At 52.5% G+C, this 12616-nt stretch overlaps 1 protein-coding gene across 1 annotated transcript in view; it reads right to left on the bottom strand.

The window, feature by feature from the left end:
- Positions 1 to 12616, bottom strand: part of TIE1 (tyrosine kinase with immunoglobulin like and EGF like domains 1) — a 30788-nt gene that overhangs the window by 11471 nt on the left and 6701 nt on the right. Inside the window, exons 4-12 of the mRNA XM_020975462.2 lie at positions 11887 to 12042; positions 11458 to 11589; positions 10995 to 11135; positions 10116 to 10244; positions 9710 to 9855; positions 8632 to 8776; positions 752 to 910; positions 460 to 597; positions 23 to 313 (exon numbers count right to left, since the gene is read on the bottom strand). Coding sequence (XP_020831121.1) covers positions 23 to 313; positions 460 to 597; positions 752 to 910; positions 8632 to 8776; positions 9710 to 9855; positions 10116 to 10244; positions 10995 to 11135; positions 11458 to 11589; positions 11887 to 12042 — 1437 coding nt within the window. The remainder of the gene's footprint in view (positions 1 to 22; positions 314 to 459; positions 598 to 751; positions 911 to 8631; positions 8777 to 9709; positions 9856 to 10115; positions 10245 to 10994; positions 11136 to 11457; positions 11590 to 11886; positions 12043 to 12616) is intronic.

The raw sequence follows: 12616 nt of genomic DNA, 5'->3' as shown, positions 1-12616 counted from the left end.
CCTGTGTCCCTGTACCAGTGGGGGGGCAGGAGCACGCGTCTTGGTGGTGAAGCGGGGCCCAGGCGTGTGCAATGATAGAGCTGCACTTCCAGTTGGTAGAAGGTGCCCGGCACGAGGCCATTCAGCTTTGTGGTGCGTGCCTGGGGGGATGTGACATTCTTGTGCAGCTCATGACCCCGTACTGGGTCCCACAGGCGTAACAGGAACCCATCTCCCACCAGGGGACCAGGCACGGCGGGCAAGGACCAGGTCACTCGAAGCCAGTCTGGGGCCTCCACGTGCCAGTCCTCCAGCCAAGGTCGCAGTGTGGGCTCTGCAGCCAGAGGTAGGTGTTAGGCAGAGTGTAGTGAAGGGAGGAAGAAAGGGCCATAGACTATGCCTGGACACAGCCTTTATCAGTCAGGAGTCTGCCTGGGAGGGATTTCCTCCCCTCCCCCCAGGGATAGGCAGGACTCTTACCAAGGCAGTCAGTGGCCATGATGGAGGGTGGCCCCCAAGCACCCTCACCCCCTTCTCCTGGGCGGCTCAACTGCACCAGAACGCTGTATCCTGTCTGAGGCCGGAGGTTCATCAGGGTCACGTTCTCACTGGGGTCCACTGCCAAGAAGGGAGGTCACAGTGGTCAGGAAGAGCAGGCAGGAAATGCGGGGGGCCCATGGAGGGTAGTGTGGACCACAGTGGACCTTCCTTTGGCCACCCCCCAGAGCCTGTCTTCTCCCTCACCCTGCTCATTCTCCCTCTGTTCACTTACCCACAATTGTGGACCAGGCCGCAGAGCTGTCCTGAGGCCGGTAGCGTAGGCGCACCGATGAGATAGGCCCATCCCCCGAGAACGGCACTAGTGGGGAGACCACAAGTTGGCGACTGAGGCGAGCCAGGAGCCTTGGTGGGGCCATGGGCACTGGAGGAACTGAGAGAGGGGAGGACGTTGTATGAAGATCCACCCCTGAGGTCCTCAGAGGGCTCTTCAGCGTGTACCCCAGGCTTACAGACTAACAGGAAAGGAGAAAACCCAACCCTGGGCTAGAAAAGGGGCCTTCCTGCTGCCACTGCCTAGCGAATGCATGGAGTGGTCCCTGGGATGTGGGAAAAGGTCATGATCACAGGCCCAGAGCCAGAGGGCTCAGGTTCCTAGCTAGGACACTTTACTTCTGGGCAGCACTGGCAAGTTGCTCCTCACACACCCTGGGCCTCAGCCTCCTCAGCAATACCATGAGGAGGCTGGGCCAGGTGCCCATTAGAATCTCTTCCAGCTCTGGATCCCCAACTCTGTTAAACTCATCAGATCACACCAGCAGGAGCTGTGAGACCCCCAAATGGCACAGTGCCAGGTGGTGGAAAGAAACCTGGCATGTAGGCCAGACAGCTGGGTTCTGTTCCTCACTCCCAGCATGACCTTGAAGGAATCACAGATCGTAGGATTCTGTAATTGGAAGTCAGACTTAAATAACACTTGATCTGGTCTTCCCAAAGCATGAACTTTCCAAATGACCATCTAGCCCTTGGCCAAAGACCTCCAGTGACTGGGAACTCGCTACATTGTGAAGCAGTCCCCTTCACTTTGGGGCAGCTCATTGTTAAGAAGGTTTCCCCCTAATATCAGGGTTAAATCTATCTCTCTGTAACCTCTACCCATTACTCTGAGTTCTGTCTCTGGGACCAAGCAGAACAAAACTTGGCACGTGCCAGTCACTGCACCATGTCCACTCCCACATTCTTGAATGGATCTTCCCATGCCATGGGCTCCAGGACCCTGACCCAGTGTCAGCCCTCCATGAAAGTTCTGTAGCCGATGAGAGAGGGAGGTACGAAACCAAGTGGACTGCCTTCTGGGTTCACTACAAATGTGTGATTTCTAATTTCAGCTGGGGCAGGGTAATCCTTTGATTGTTGTCAGAAGGACTCTCAATCACTAGTCCAAGCTTCCTCCTTTTCCCTCGCATCTCCCATCCAACTACCCCGTACCCACTCCTCAGTAGAGGAGTAGTAGCCTGGGGGCTACCCTTCTCCTCCCTGGCTTTCAGTCCAGGCCTCTGCCCTGAGCTCCCTCTGCTCTCCCATTCTATAACTCAACAGCCTTCTTCATTGTCTCCTAGCCCCGGCCCCAGTTTCTCTTCTTCTGCTCCAATCTCTGAGGAAGAGGAGGCCAAAGCCAGCCATTCCCCCAGTGCCCTTGATCCCAGCCCCTCCAGAGGACTGCTTCCTCCATCATCCCCTCTCGCTTTGCTGTACAATCTCCCAATACCCACTGGCTCCTTCCTGCTGCCCACAAATAAGCCCAGCTCTCTATCACCCTTAAAAACCCCTCATAGGACCCTGACAGCCTCTCATGCTATTGTCCTCTATCTCTCTACCCTTCCACTGAAAAACTCTTAGAATGGGGCCTTCCCAACTCACTGCCTCCATTTCCTCACCTCCTATTGCCTTTCCGGCTTCCTAGCTTACCACCAGATGGAGACTGCCCACTCCAAGGTCACTGCCAAATTCAACAGTCCCTTCTCGGTCCCGCTCCAAGCCTCTGCACACTGAACTGCCTCTGCATGGCACCCATGTTCTGCTGGCCTTCTCTAACTGCCCTTACCTCCTCTTTGCCAGACCATTCAGACTCTTTATGGGTTCAGCATTCTGCTTCCTCGTGTCTCCCCAGGGCCTTGGCCTAGGCCCCCTTCTCTCGCTACATCCTCTTTCTCATCATTTCCCATGGCTCAAGCATCTCTTTACAAAGGACTCCTAGTTCTCTACTGTGTAGCCCCTGTCTCTCTGTAGATCTCTAATCCTACATCGAGTACCTGTGGGTGATCTCTACCTACATGTCTGCTTGGCATCTCGAACTCATCAGGTCCAAAATGAAACTCATTATATTCCCCTCAAACTGAACCCTCCTCTATGCTTCTCTATGGCTAGGGTTGAGGGCTGACGATGTCACGTGTCTGATCAAAAATCTTCAGTGGCTCCCTATTGTTTCAAGAATAAAATACAGGGTCAGCCAGGTGGGATGATGATAGAGCAGTGGTCCTGGACTCAGGAGGACTAGAGTTCAAATCTGGCCTCAAACACTAGCTGTGTAACCCTGGCCCTGGCTGCCTCTAAATAAAATACAAATACAAATACAAATACAAATGCCACACCTTGGTATTCAGAGCCCTCTATCATCTGGTTCCCATCTAGTTTTCCAGTGGTATGTCATAATTTCCCCACCCTATGTTCCCATCAAACCGGCTTGCAAGCTACTTCCTGTCCATGACAGTTCATCTCCCATCTCTATGGCTTTAACAGGAAGTTAGCCGAGTCTGGAACATACTCCCTCCTTGCCACCCCCTCCCAGAATCCTTAGTTTCCTTCAAAGCTCAACCCAAGAACTCTAACCTGGGTAAGGTCTTGGTAAATCTCAGGATCTTTTGGCTTATCTGTACAAAAATTCTGCCCCTCTGGGAGAATGGAAGCTTTCTGAGGGCAGGGACCTTTTCATGTGTCCTTATAGGCACAGTGCCTGGCACAAAGGAGGCGCTTAAAGACCTGAAGGCTGTCTTTCATACAGCCCAGGGCAGAGGACGGGCTGATCCTGCCTCCTGATGCCCCTCTCCACGAAGCCCCAAATCACACTAGTTTATCTGGCTCCCTTATCATCACATAGAGACAGAGCTGCAAGGTAGTAAGACCCTCAGATCTTCTTCAGAATGACTGCTGTCTAACCATCCCCCGTTCTGCACATTTGGTAAAGAAGCCTTCAGTGCCCTCAGCTAAAACCTGGAGAGGTCAGATACCGGGAGAACAGTTACGAGGCAAATGCAACTGTCTGGGTGGGAGGGGATGTGCCCCTGACCCCTGACCTGTGACCCTGAGCCTGGTGAAATAATGAGCATTTTTATAGCACTTTAAGGCTTAGGAAGCCCTTTACAAACATCATGTCATTTGATTGTCACAACAATCATGCTAGACAGGTGCTGTTATTATCCCCATTTTACAGATGAAGGAACAGAGGCAAGCAGAGGTTAAATGATTTGCCCGAGGTCACACAGCTAATAATGATGATACATAGCGAGCATTTATATAGCTCCTACTGCATGCCAGACACTGCGCTAAGGACTTTACAATATTATCTCATTTGATCCTCACAACAAGTCTGGGAGGTGGGTGCTGTTATTATCCCTATTTTTCAGTTGAGGAAACTGAGGTAGACAGAAGGTAAGTGACCTGTCCAGGGTCACACAGCTAGCAAGTGTCTGAGGCCCGATTTGAACTCAGGTGTTCAGATAAAGAGCCCAGCACTCCGAATAGAGGTAGTGGGTGGAGCAAAATACACACACACACACACACACACACACACACACACACACACACACACGAATAACCACAATAAAAGAACATGTGATAGGTTATAAGAGATACTGTGGACAGAGAAGCAACAGGAGCTGGCCTATTATAAGATGGAGGGAAGATGTAAGGGACAGGGGCGACTCTGGCTTTTGAGTCTGGGTGCCCTGGACAGAGAGAAGGAACAGTTTGGAGGAAGCAGATGGGGAGTTGTTTGGGGCCGGAGGAATCTGAAGTATGGTAGCTAGGTGGCATCATAGCTGTGTGACCCTGGGCAAGTCACTTAACCTCTTTTCTGTCTCAATTTCTTCAACTAAAATGTAACTATCATAATAACACCTATCTCCCAGAGATGTTGAGGAGATCAAATTAAATGATATTTGTAAAGTTCTTAGCATGGTGATAGGAGCAAGATTAGAGGTAGGGAATTAAGAATTAGAAAGCACATAATAGGTGCTTAATAAAGGCTTGCTCCCTTTTCCTGATATGGGAACATCCAGGGAGAGATTTGGGAGTGATCCTTCAAAGGGAGGAGGTCAGGAATAGATCCAGACCTTGGAATCCTCTTCAGAGATATAATAATGGAAGCCCTAGGGCAGAGAAGATTGCTAAGTGAGAGATAAAAGCCAAGGGGAAAGTTTTGGTCAGGGGTTGTGGTGGTGGTGTGCTGGAGAACAGGTAGAGGAAGAGGAGATAGAAAAAGAGAAGTCAGGCAGATAGGAGAGAGAGAGACAGAGACAGAGAGAGACAGAGAGACAGAGAGAGACAGAGACAGAGAGAGACAGAGAGACACAGAGACAGAGACAGAGAGACAGAGACAGAGAGAGACAGAGACAGAGACAGAGAGAGACAGAGACAGAGACACACAGAGAGAGACAGAGACACAGAGAGACAGAGACAGAGAGACAGAGAGAGACAGAGAGAGACAGAGAGAGAGACAGAGACAGAGACAGAGACAGACAGAGAGACACAGAGAGAGAAAGAGACAGAGACAGAGAGAGACAGAGAGAGAGACAGAGACAGAGAGAGAGACAGAGAGAGACAGAGAGAGAGACAGAGAGAGACACAGAGAGAGACAGAGAGACAGAGAGAGACACAGAGAGAGACAGAGAGACAGAGAGAGACAGAGACAGAGAGAGACAGAGACAGAGAGAGACAGAGAGAGACACAGAGAGAGACAGAGAGAGACAGAGAGACACAGAGAGACAGAGAGACAGAGAGAGACAGAGAGACAGAGAGAGACAGAGACAGAGAGAGACAGAGAGACAGAGAGAAACAGAGACAGAGACAGAGAGAGACAGAGAGACAGAGACAGAGACAGAGAGACAGACAGAGAGAGACAGAGACAGAGAGAGACAGAGAGAGACAGAGAGAGACAGAGACAGAGACACAGAGAGACAGAGAGACAGAGAGAGACACAGAGAGAGACAGAGACAGAGACAGAGAGACAGAGACAGAGACAGAGAGACAGACAGAGAGAGACACAGAGAGAGACAGAGACAGAGAGAGACAGAGAGACAGAGACAGAGACAGAGAGAGACAGAGACAGAGACAGAGAGAGAATCCAGGAGGAAGGGGTACGCATCCTAGCAGAGGCTGCAGAGGATGAAGCTTGAGGAAGGCGTTTGGCCTTGCTGCTCTCCGGGTCACTTTGCTCAGTTATTTTTTCAGTCGTGTCCAATTCTCTGTGACTCCTTTTGGGGTTTTCTTGGCAAAGATACTGAAGTCTTTGCTATTTCCTTCTCTAGCTCATTTTACTGATGGGGTAACTGAGGCAAACAGAGTTAAGTGACTTGCCCAGGGTCCCATAGCTAGTAAGTGTCTGAGGCTGAATTTGAACTCAGGATGAGTCTTCCTGACTCCAGCTCAGCCCTCCATCCACTCAGCCACCTAGCTGCCCATCTGGGTCACCAGCGCTATGTAAGACAGAACTTTCAGTAGAGTAGGGCCAGAATCCAAAACACGAGAAGAATACAAAAATGCAATTACTGGCATCACTGAGGTTTGGTATTCAAAAGACAGGAGGATGGCTAGGTGGCATAGTGGATAGAGCACCAGCCTTGGAGTCAGGAAGACCTGAGTTCAAATCCAGCCTCAGACACTTACTAGCTGTGTGACCTTGGGCAAGTCACTTTACCCTGTTTGCCTCAGTTTCCTCATCCATAAAATGAGCTGGAGAAGGAAATGGAAAACCACTCCAGGATCTTTGCCAAGAAAACCCCAAAGGCGGTCAGGAAGAGTCGGACGCCACTGAAACAAGTAAACAACAACTACAAAGTTCTAGCTCTAGATCCCATGAGGACAAGATTATAACACAATTCGATTCAAAATGGTCCGAAAGACTGGATTTAAAGGGCGATTATTAATAGTTTGATGTCAGCTCAGCCAGAGGTCTCCAGCAGAGTGCCCCAGGGATCCGTGCTGGTCCCTTTGCCACTGAGCATTTTTTATCACTTGGCAGGCTCATCATATTTGTAGATGACCCCAAGCTGGGAGTGATAGTTCATACAGCGGATGATGGAGTTGGGTGCTAAAAGGGTCTTGATGGGTTAGAGCATTGGGCTGAATTGAATCAGATGACATCCAAGAGAGATAATGTAAGATAATGCAAAGTCTCATAGTTGGGTTCAAGAAATCAACAGAGAGAGAGAGAGAGAGAGAGAGAGAGAGAGAGAGAGAGAGAGAGAGAGAGAGAGAGAGAGAGAGAGAGAGAGAGAGAGAGAGAGAGAGAGAGAGACGGGGCAGCTAAATGGTGCAGTGGATAGAGCACCAGCCCTGGAGTCAGGAGGACCTGAGTTCAAATCCAGCCTTAGACACTTGACACTTATTAGCTCTGTGACCCTGGGCAAGTCACTTAACCCCATTGCTTACCGCCCCCCCCCCAATCAACTTCAAAAGAGCTTGCTGGGGGAGGAGTGATAATGATGCAGGTGCTCTGAAAAAGATCTGGGGGTTTTAGCTGACCACAAGCTCAATATGAGTCAACATGGGTTGTGGTATCCAAAAAAGCTGATGCAAAGTTGAGCTTCCTTGAGAGAGGCAGAGCAGGCAGGAAGCAGGGGGCAGCAGCACCTCTGCCCTCTGCCCTCTGGCACACTGGAGTTTTGTGTTCGGTTCTGGGTACCACAGTTTAGAGTGGTGTTGGTAACTGGTGATTGGCCAGAGGAGAATAACTAGCCTGGTGGACCTTGGGCCTGGGGTTGTTTAGACAGAGAAGAGATCATTTCAGGGCACATGAGAACTCTCTTCAATTATGTTAAGGACTGTCCTGGGGCGGGGGGAATGAGCCTCATCCTGCTTTGTCTCAAGGACAGTCTAGTGTCATCTCATGGAATGATGAGAGAGGGCTTGGGGATGAAGGGAAGCTCATTCGCTGTGGAAGGAGGGTCCCAAACCCAGGGGCCAGGCCTAAGCTGGATAAGGACAAGAGATGGCATGGGGGAGGGGTTCCACTTTAGATGGTATCGTGAGGTCAGTCAACCTAGAGGCAGCTAGGTGGCATGGTGGATAGAGCCCTGGGCCTGCAGTCAGGAAACTCAAGTTCACATTTTTATTTACCAGCTGTGTGACCCTAGATGAGGCACTTTAACCTCTGTTTGCCTCAGTTTACTCAACTGTAAAATGGGGATAATAATAGCATTTACCTTCTAGGGTTGTTGTGAGGATCAAATAGATAATATTTATAAAGCACTTGGCACATAGTAAGCATTTAATAAATGATTGTTTCTCTCCTTCCTATGGGTCAGGACCAGGGCTTTGGAGTCTGGGAAGAAGGCCAGGCTCAGTCAGTTGGAGGTACTCAGGGGCTTGGGCTTAGACCCTGCTTTGAAAGCTAGGGGAATCCCCTGAAAGGGATCTAGGTGTGAGGAGCAACCACTGAATGTGACTCAGCTGAATGAGCAAGACAGGAGAATGAGGACACCTCAGGGAATATACAAACTATTCAGGTCAAGGTTGGGGCCAGGGGGAGGGAGAAGCAGACTAGAAGAAGGTTTTCTAGAGGCCAGGCACCAGAGGGGCCAGCTCTGCGATTGGTGGGCTACCCCCTACAGCCACGGGGACCAAGGGAAGGGGCCAGGGCTAGGAGCAGGAGGGTGACAGTGCCAGGGAAGGAGCTTGTCCTGGCAGATGCCAGATCCTAGGTCCTTGATCTCATCTCCTTCTTCTTCATGCCCTCTGGTCCTCCTATCCCACGAGACCCCATTCCCAGGGGCTTCCTGACCTCATCCCTGCCCCTTCCTGACACCATCCTGCTGTCTCAGGCCTCTTGATCTCATTCTCCCTCTCCATCCCCCAGATAATCCCGGGTCTCCTAACCTTTGATGTTGACCTTGAAGTGCCTGCTGTCCTGGCCCCCAGAGGTAGACACTCGACACTCCCACAGGCCGCTGTCTGAGAGGCACACAGGTGGCACCTGGAACTCGGAAGTGGTCTTGTCCACTTCCATGATGGCCTTTGACGGCTGTGGATGGGCAATGGGGAGATTGGTTAGTGTATATACAGAGATCGACATGGACACAGGTGTGTATCAGCCCACATCCATATGGAGGCAGCAAGGGAGAGTGGAGGGTTAGGAGACCCGGGTTCTACCTCTGACGCTTCCTAGGTGTGTGGGTGACCTTGGGTAAGTCATTCACACCCTCTGAGGTACTTTCTCTCATCTGAAAATGGGGATGCATGCTGCACCACCTCCCTCACCAGGGGGAGGCAAAACTCTCATGAAAGTCTGGATATAAAGCACCGGAAAGGTGTTGGTTATTACTGCTCCACATATGGACACATGTTTGAGGACATACTTTCATGTGGGGGGCTATGTAAGATCACAGAAGTGTAGGTGAGCCAGGGTAACTCTCATTTTAGGAAGAAGAGAATGGAGGAAGCCTGTGGTGTGTGTATATGTATGTGCACATGTGTGGATGTATGTTTTATGTGCATGTACATGTGTGTGCAAGTGTGCACATATGTGTGTATGAGAGAGAGAGAGAGAAGGGGAGGAGCTTTGTGTCACTGACATTTGCTAGGACGGGGGCATAGGCTGAGGGTGAAGTGCTCACTGAGGCCAGCCGAGGGCTGACCAGAAGGATAACAAAGAGGTCAAAGCATCAATACAGAGCTGGAAGGTACTGGCTTCTACTTTCTCCTTTTACAGATGAGGTCACTGAGGCCCAGGAAATAGAAGTGACTTGCCCAGTCACATGGGCAGCAGACATCAGAGGTGGATTTGAACCCATGTCCCTGCCTCCAGAGCCCTATCAGGGCTCTTTCCTTCCCAGGCTTAACTATCACTAGGGGTTCAAAACATCAGTGGATGGGGTCAGGGTAGACCAACCATAATGACAGTGAGTGAGGTGAAAGGTCACAGAGGATAGCTGGAGGAGTCCAGAGGGATGCTGACCATAAAGACAGTGCCATCGGGTCTTCGCAGCTCCATGTTGCCCCTCACAGGGGGTGGATTCCCTGTGGCAGCACAGCTGACCACAGGCATGGCTCCCACGTTGAAGTCCAGCTCTGAGGCCACATTCACGATCTCTGGGATTCGGTCTGGGGGTGGTGGAGATGCTCGTGTGTGTGTGTGCACATGCATACACACACCTGTATATAGCCACTCAAGGAAACATGGACAGGCAAATGGGCCAGGAAGCCATGAAGGCCTGCCCTGAGACCGTGGCTGAGGCCGAACCAGGTCGGGCCCCTTAGCCCATCATCATGCCTAGGACCAGGCTGTGTAGCCTATGTGCCACCCCCAGGACCCTCCCCCGGTTGGCCCTCCCTGTTCCCTGCAACCTAACCCTCTCCCAGACCTGATTTCTCACAGTGCTCCCCATGCCATCCTGAGGGGCAGACACAGCCACTGAAGCGGTCACAGGTGCCTCCATTCTGGCATTGACACTGCAGGACACAGGAGGCCCCGAACCAGCCAGGGGCACAGGCTAAGGGGACAGAGAGGGACATTAGCTAAGGATACAGAAGGGATACTGGGTACGGAGGAAGAGGGGGAACCAGCTGTGGAGTAGACAGAGGGCACAGGCTGGGGGGGCAGAGGGGCACAGGCTGAGGGGCAGACAGAAGGGGTACAGGCAGGGAGGTGGACAGAGGCAGCACAGGCGGGGGGGCAGAGGGGCACAGGCTGAAGGGGCAGACAGAGGGGGTACAGGCAGGGAGGTGGACAGAGGCAGCACAGGCGGGGGGGCAGAGGGGACACAGGCTGAGGGGGCAGAGGGGCACAGGCTGAGGGGCAGACAGAGGGGGTACAGGCAGGGAGGTGGACAGAGGGAGCACAGGCGGGGGGCAGAGGGGCACAGGCTGAGGGGGCAGACAGAGGGGGCATAGGCTGAAGGGGCAGGGGGCACACAGCCAACCTCTACTGGAGGATTTCCTGCATTTCCTCCAGTCAAGGAGACTTTCCCTCTAAGGTGACCTTTCTCTGCAAATACATTGTATTTACCTTGTTATTTGCATACCCCCTCCCTCTAGGAGAATGTAAACTCCATGAGGACATAGAGTTTTTGTGTCTTTGCCTTCTCTGGCCTGCCCTTTGTAGTAGCCTGTGAGGATAGAGTGGGCACAGTGGAAGGGGAAAGAGAAATTCCTCTAGTCTGGGGAGGGGTGACTTTGGGCAGTTGTGGGGGCAGACTGAATGGCCAATGTCAGGCAACATCACTGAAATCAGAGGCACCTACCTTCTTGGCACTGGCCACCACCCCAGCCGGCCCCACAGGAGCAGCCGTAGGGGTCTGGGAGGCAGAAGGTGAGGCCCCGGCAGCCGGAGGTACCTGGACACTGCTGCTGACAGCCCTGCCCAAATCGGCCCTCTCTGCAAGCTGGGATAGGCAAGTGTATGGGTGGTTCTGCTTGCCTCCATCCTCAGACCCTGTGCCCCAGGAATCCTCTCAGGATTTCCTGGGGCTCTGAGTCCTGAAGCCTCCCCAGGATCTCCAGGGACCCAGATCTCCTGTTCCTTTCCCTGGGTCCCTGGGTCATATGATAGCCCCTATTCTTAGCCCATCCTTTCTTTCTCCCTTTACCCCAAGCTCTGGTAGCCCTGAGCCTTGGTCCCATTGCAGCCCCCTCCCTGAACACACTGCACCACCAGCCCTCCAGGATCCTGTCACTCTACTCCATCTTGATCCTTAGATCCCTTACCCTGCTCGCAGCGGGTGCCTGTGAAGCCAGGGGGGCACACACACTCGCCATTCTGGTCATGGCAAATGCCACCATGCAGGCAGCTGGGACAGTCCCTGGCACAGCCTGGGCCCCATCGCCCTTCACTGCAACCTGGGGGAGAGAAATCACCAGCATGACCTGCCTCCCTCACCCAGCCTGTGCCCATCAGCTCTATGGATAGCCCAGCCCATGGTTCTCACCTCCTCCCCCCACCTGCCTCCCTCACCCAGGCCTGTGCCCATCAGCTTCATGGATAGCCCAGCCCATGGTTCTCACCTCCTCCCCCCACCTGCCTCCCTCACCAAGGCCTGTGCCCATCACCTTCATGGATAGCCCAGCCCATGTTTTTCATCCCACCATCCAGCCCACATCTCTCCTCCCAGCTGCCCCATTCATGCCAGCTCTAACCTCGGACAATGACCCTGAAGAAGGCACTGGCCAGGGGGTTGCCCTGCAAATAGGTGGCACTGTAGATGCCCCCATCAGAGGCCCTCAGGTTTGGAAACTCCAACGTGAATTTCCCATCCTGGGCCTCATGCCAGTCCAGAGTATAGAAGTAGGAGCCTGGGGAGGGGGAGAAAGAAGAGGAAGGTGGTGATGGAGGTGGGGTCAAGAGCCATTATCCTTGTTCTCTGCTCTGGCTGGCCCACACCCAGGCTGTGAGGTAAGTAAGGTCCTTTTCTGCCTGAGATCCTGGGCTATCTCAGTGCTCAGAGCAGGGGAAGGCTTTTTGGGGGTTTGGGGGAGGCCTGGGCTAATTAGAGGCTCTGATTATTTTGCTTCTGAAAAGACTAGGGAGACTCTCTAGCATCCACAAAGGAGGAAAGGGGGGGAAAGAGCCTGTCTGGACTATCTATTGATACACTGTAGCCCTCTCCAGGAGTCATGTGACCTGCCCATTGTAGGAGCTGGCCATGCCTGGAGAATCCTGGGGGGGGGAAACTCCCATCCTGGGGGCTCTCAGCTATTTGGACAAGTAGGTCTTCTCTTCTGCTCAAGTGAGGTTGGGTTGAGGAAAATGGATGCATTTATTCTGAAGTGGCTGGGGACTAGCATTTGAAAGTCAGTCTTCTAGGGGAGGGATTAGCCTTGCTCTGCCTGGTCCTCTCAGAGGGCAGAGGCAGGAGCAATGGGGCGA

The sequence above is a fragment of the Phascolarctos cinereus genome, unplaced genomic scaffold, assembly GCF_003287225.1.
Source record: "Phascolarctos cinereus isolate Bilbo 61053 unplaced genomic scaffold, phaCin_HiC Scaffold_5;HRSCAF=322, whole genome shotgun sequence".
Classification (NCBI taxonomy): Eukaryota; Metazoa; Chordata; class Mammalia; order Diprotodontia; family Phascolarctidae; genus Phascolarctos; species Phascolarctos cinereus.
Note: the sequence above shows the minus strand (reverse complement) of the source record. Positions and strands in the feature narration are given on the sequence as shown.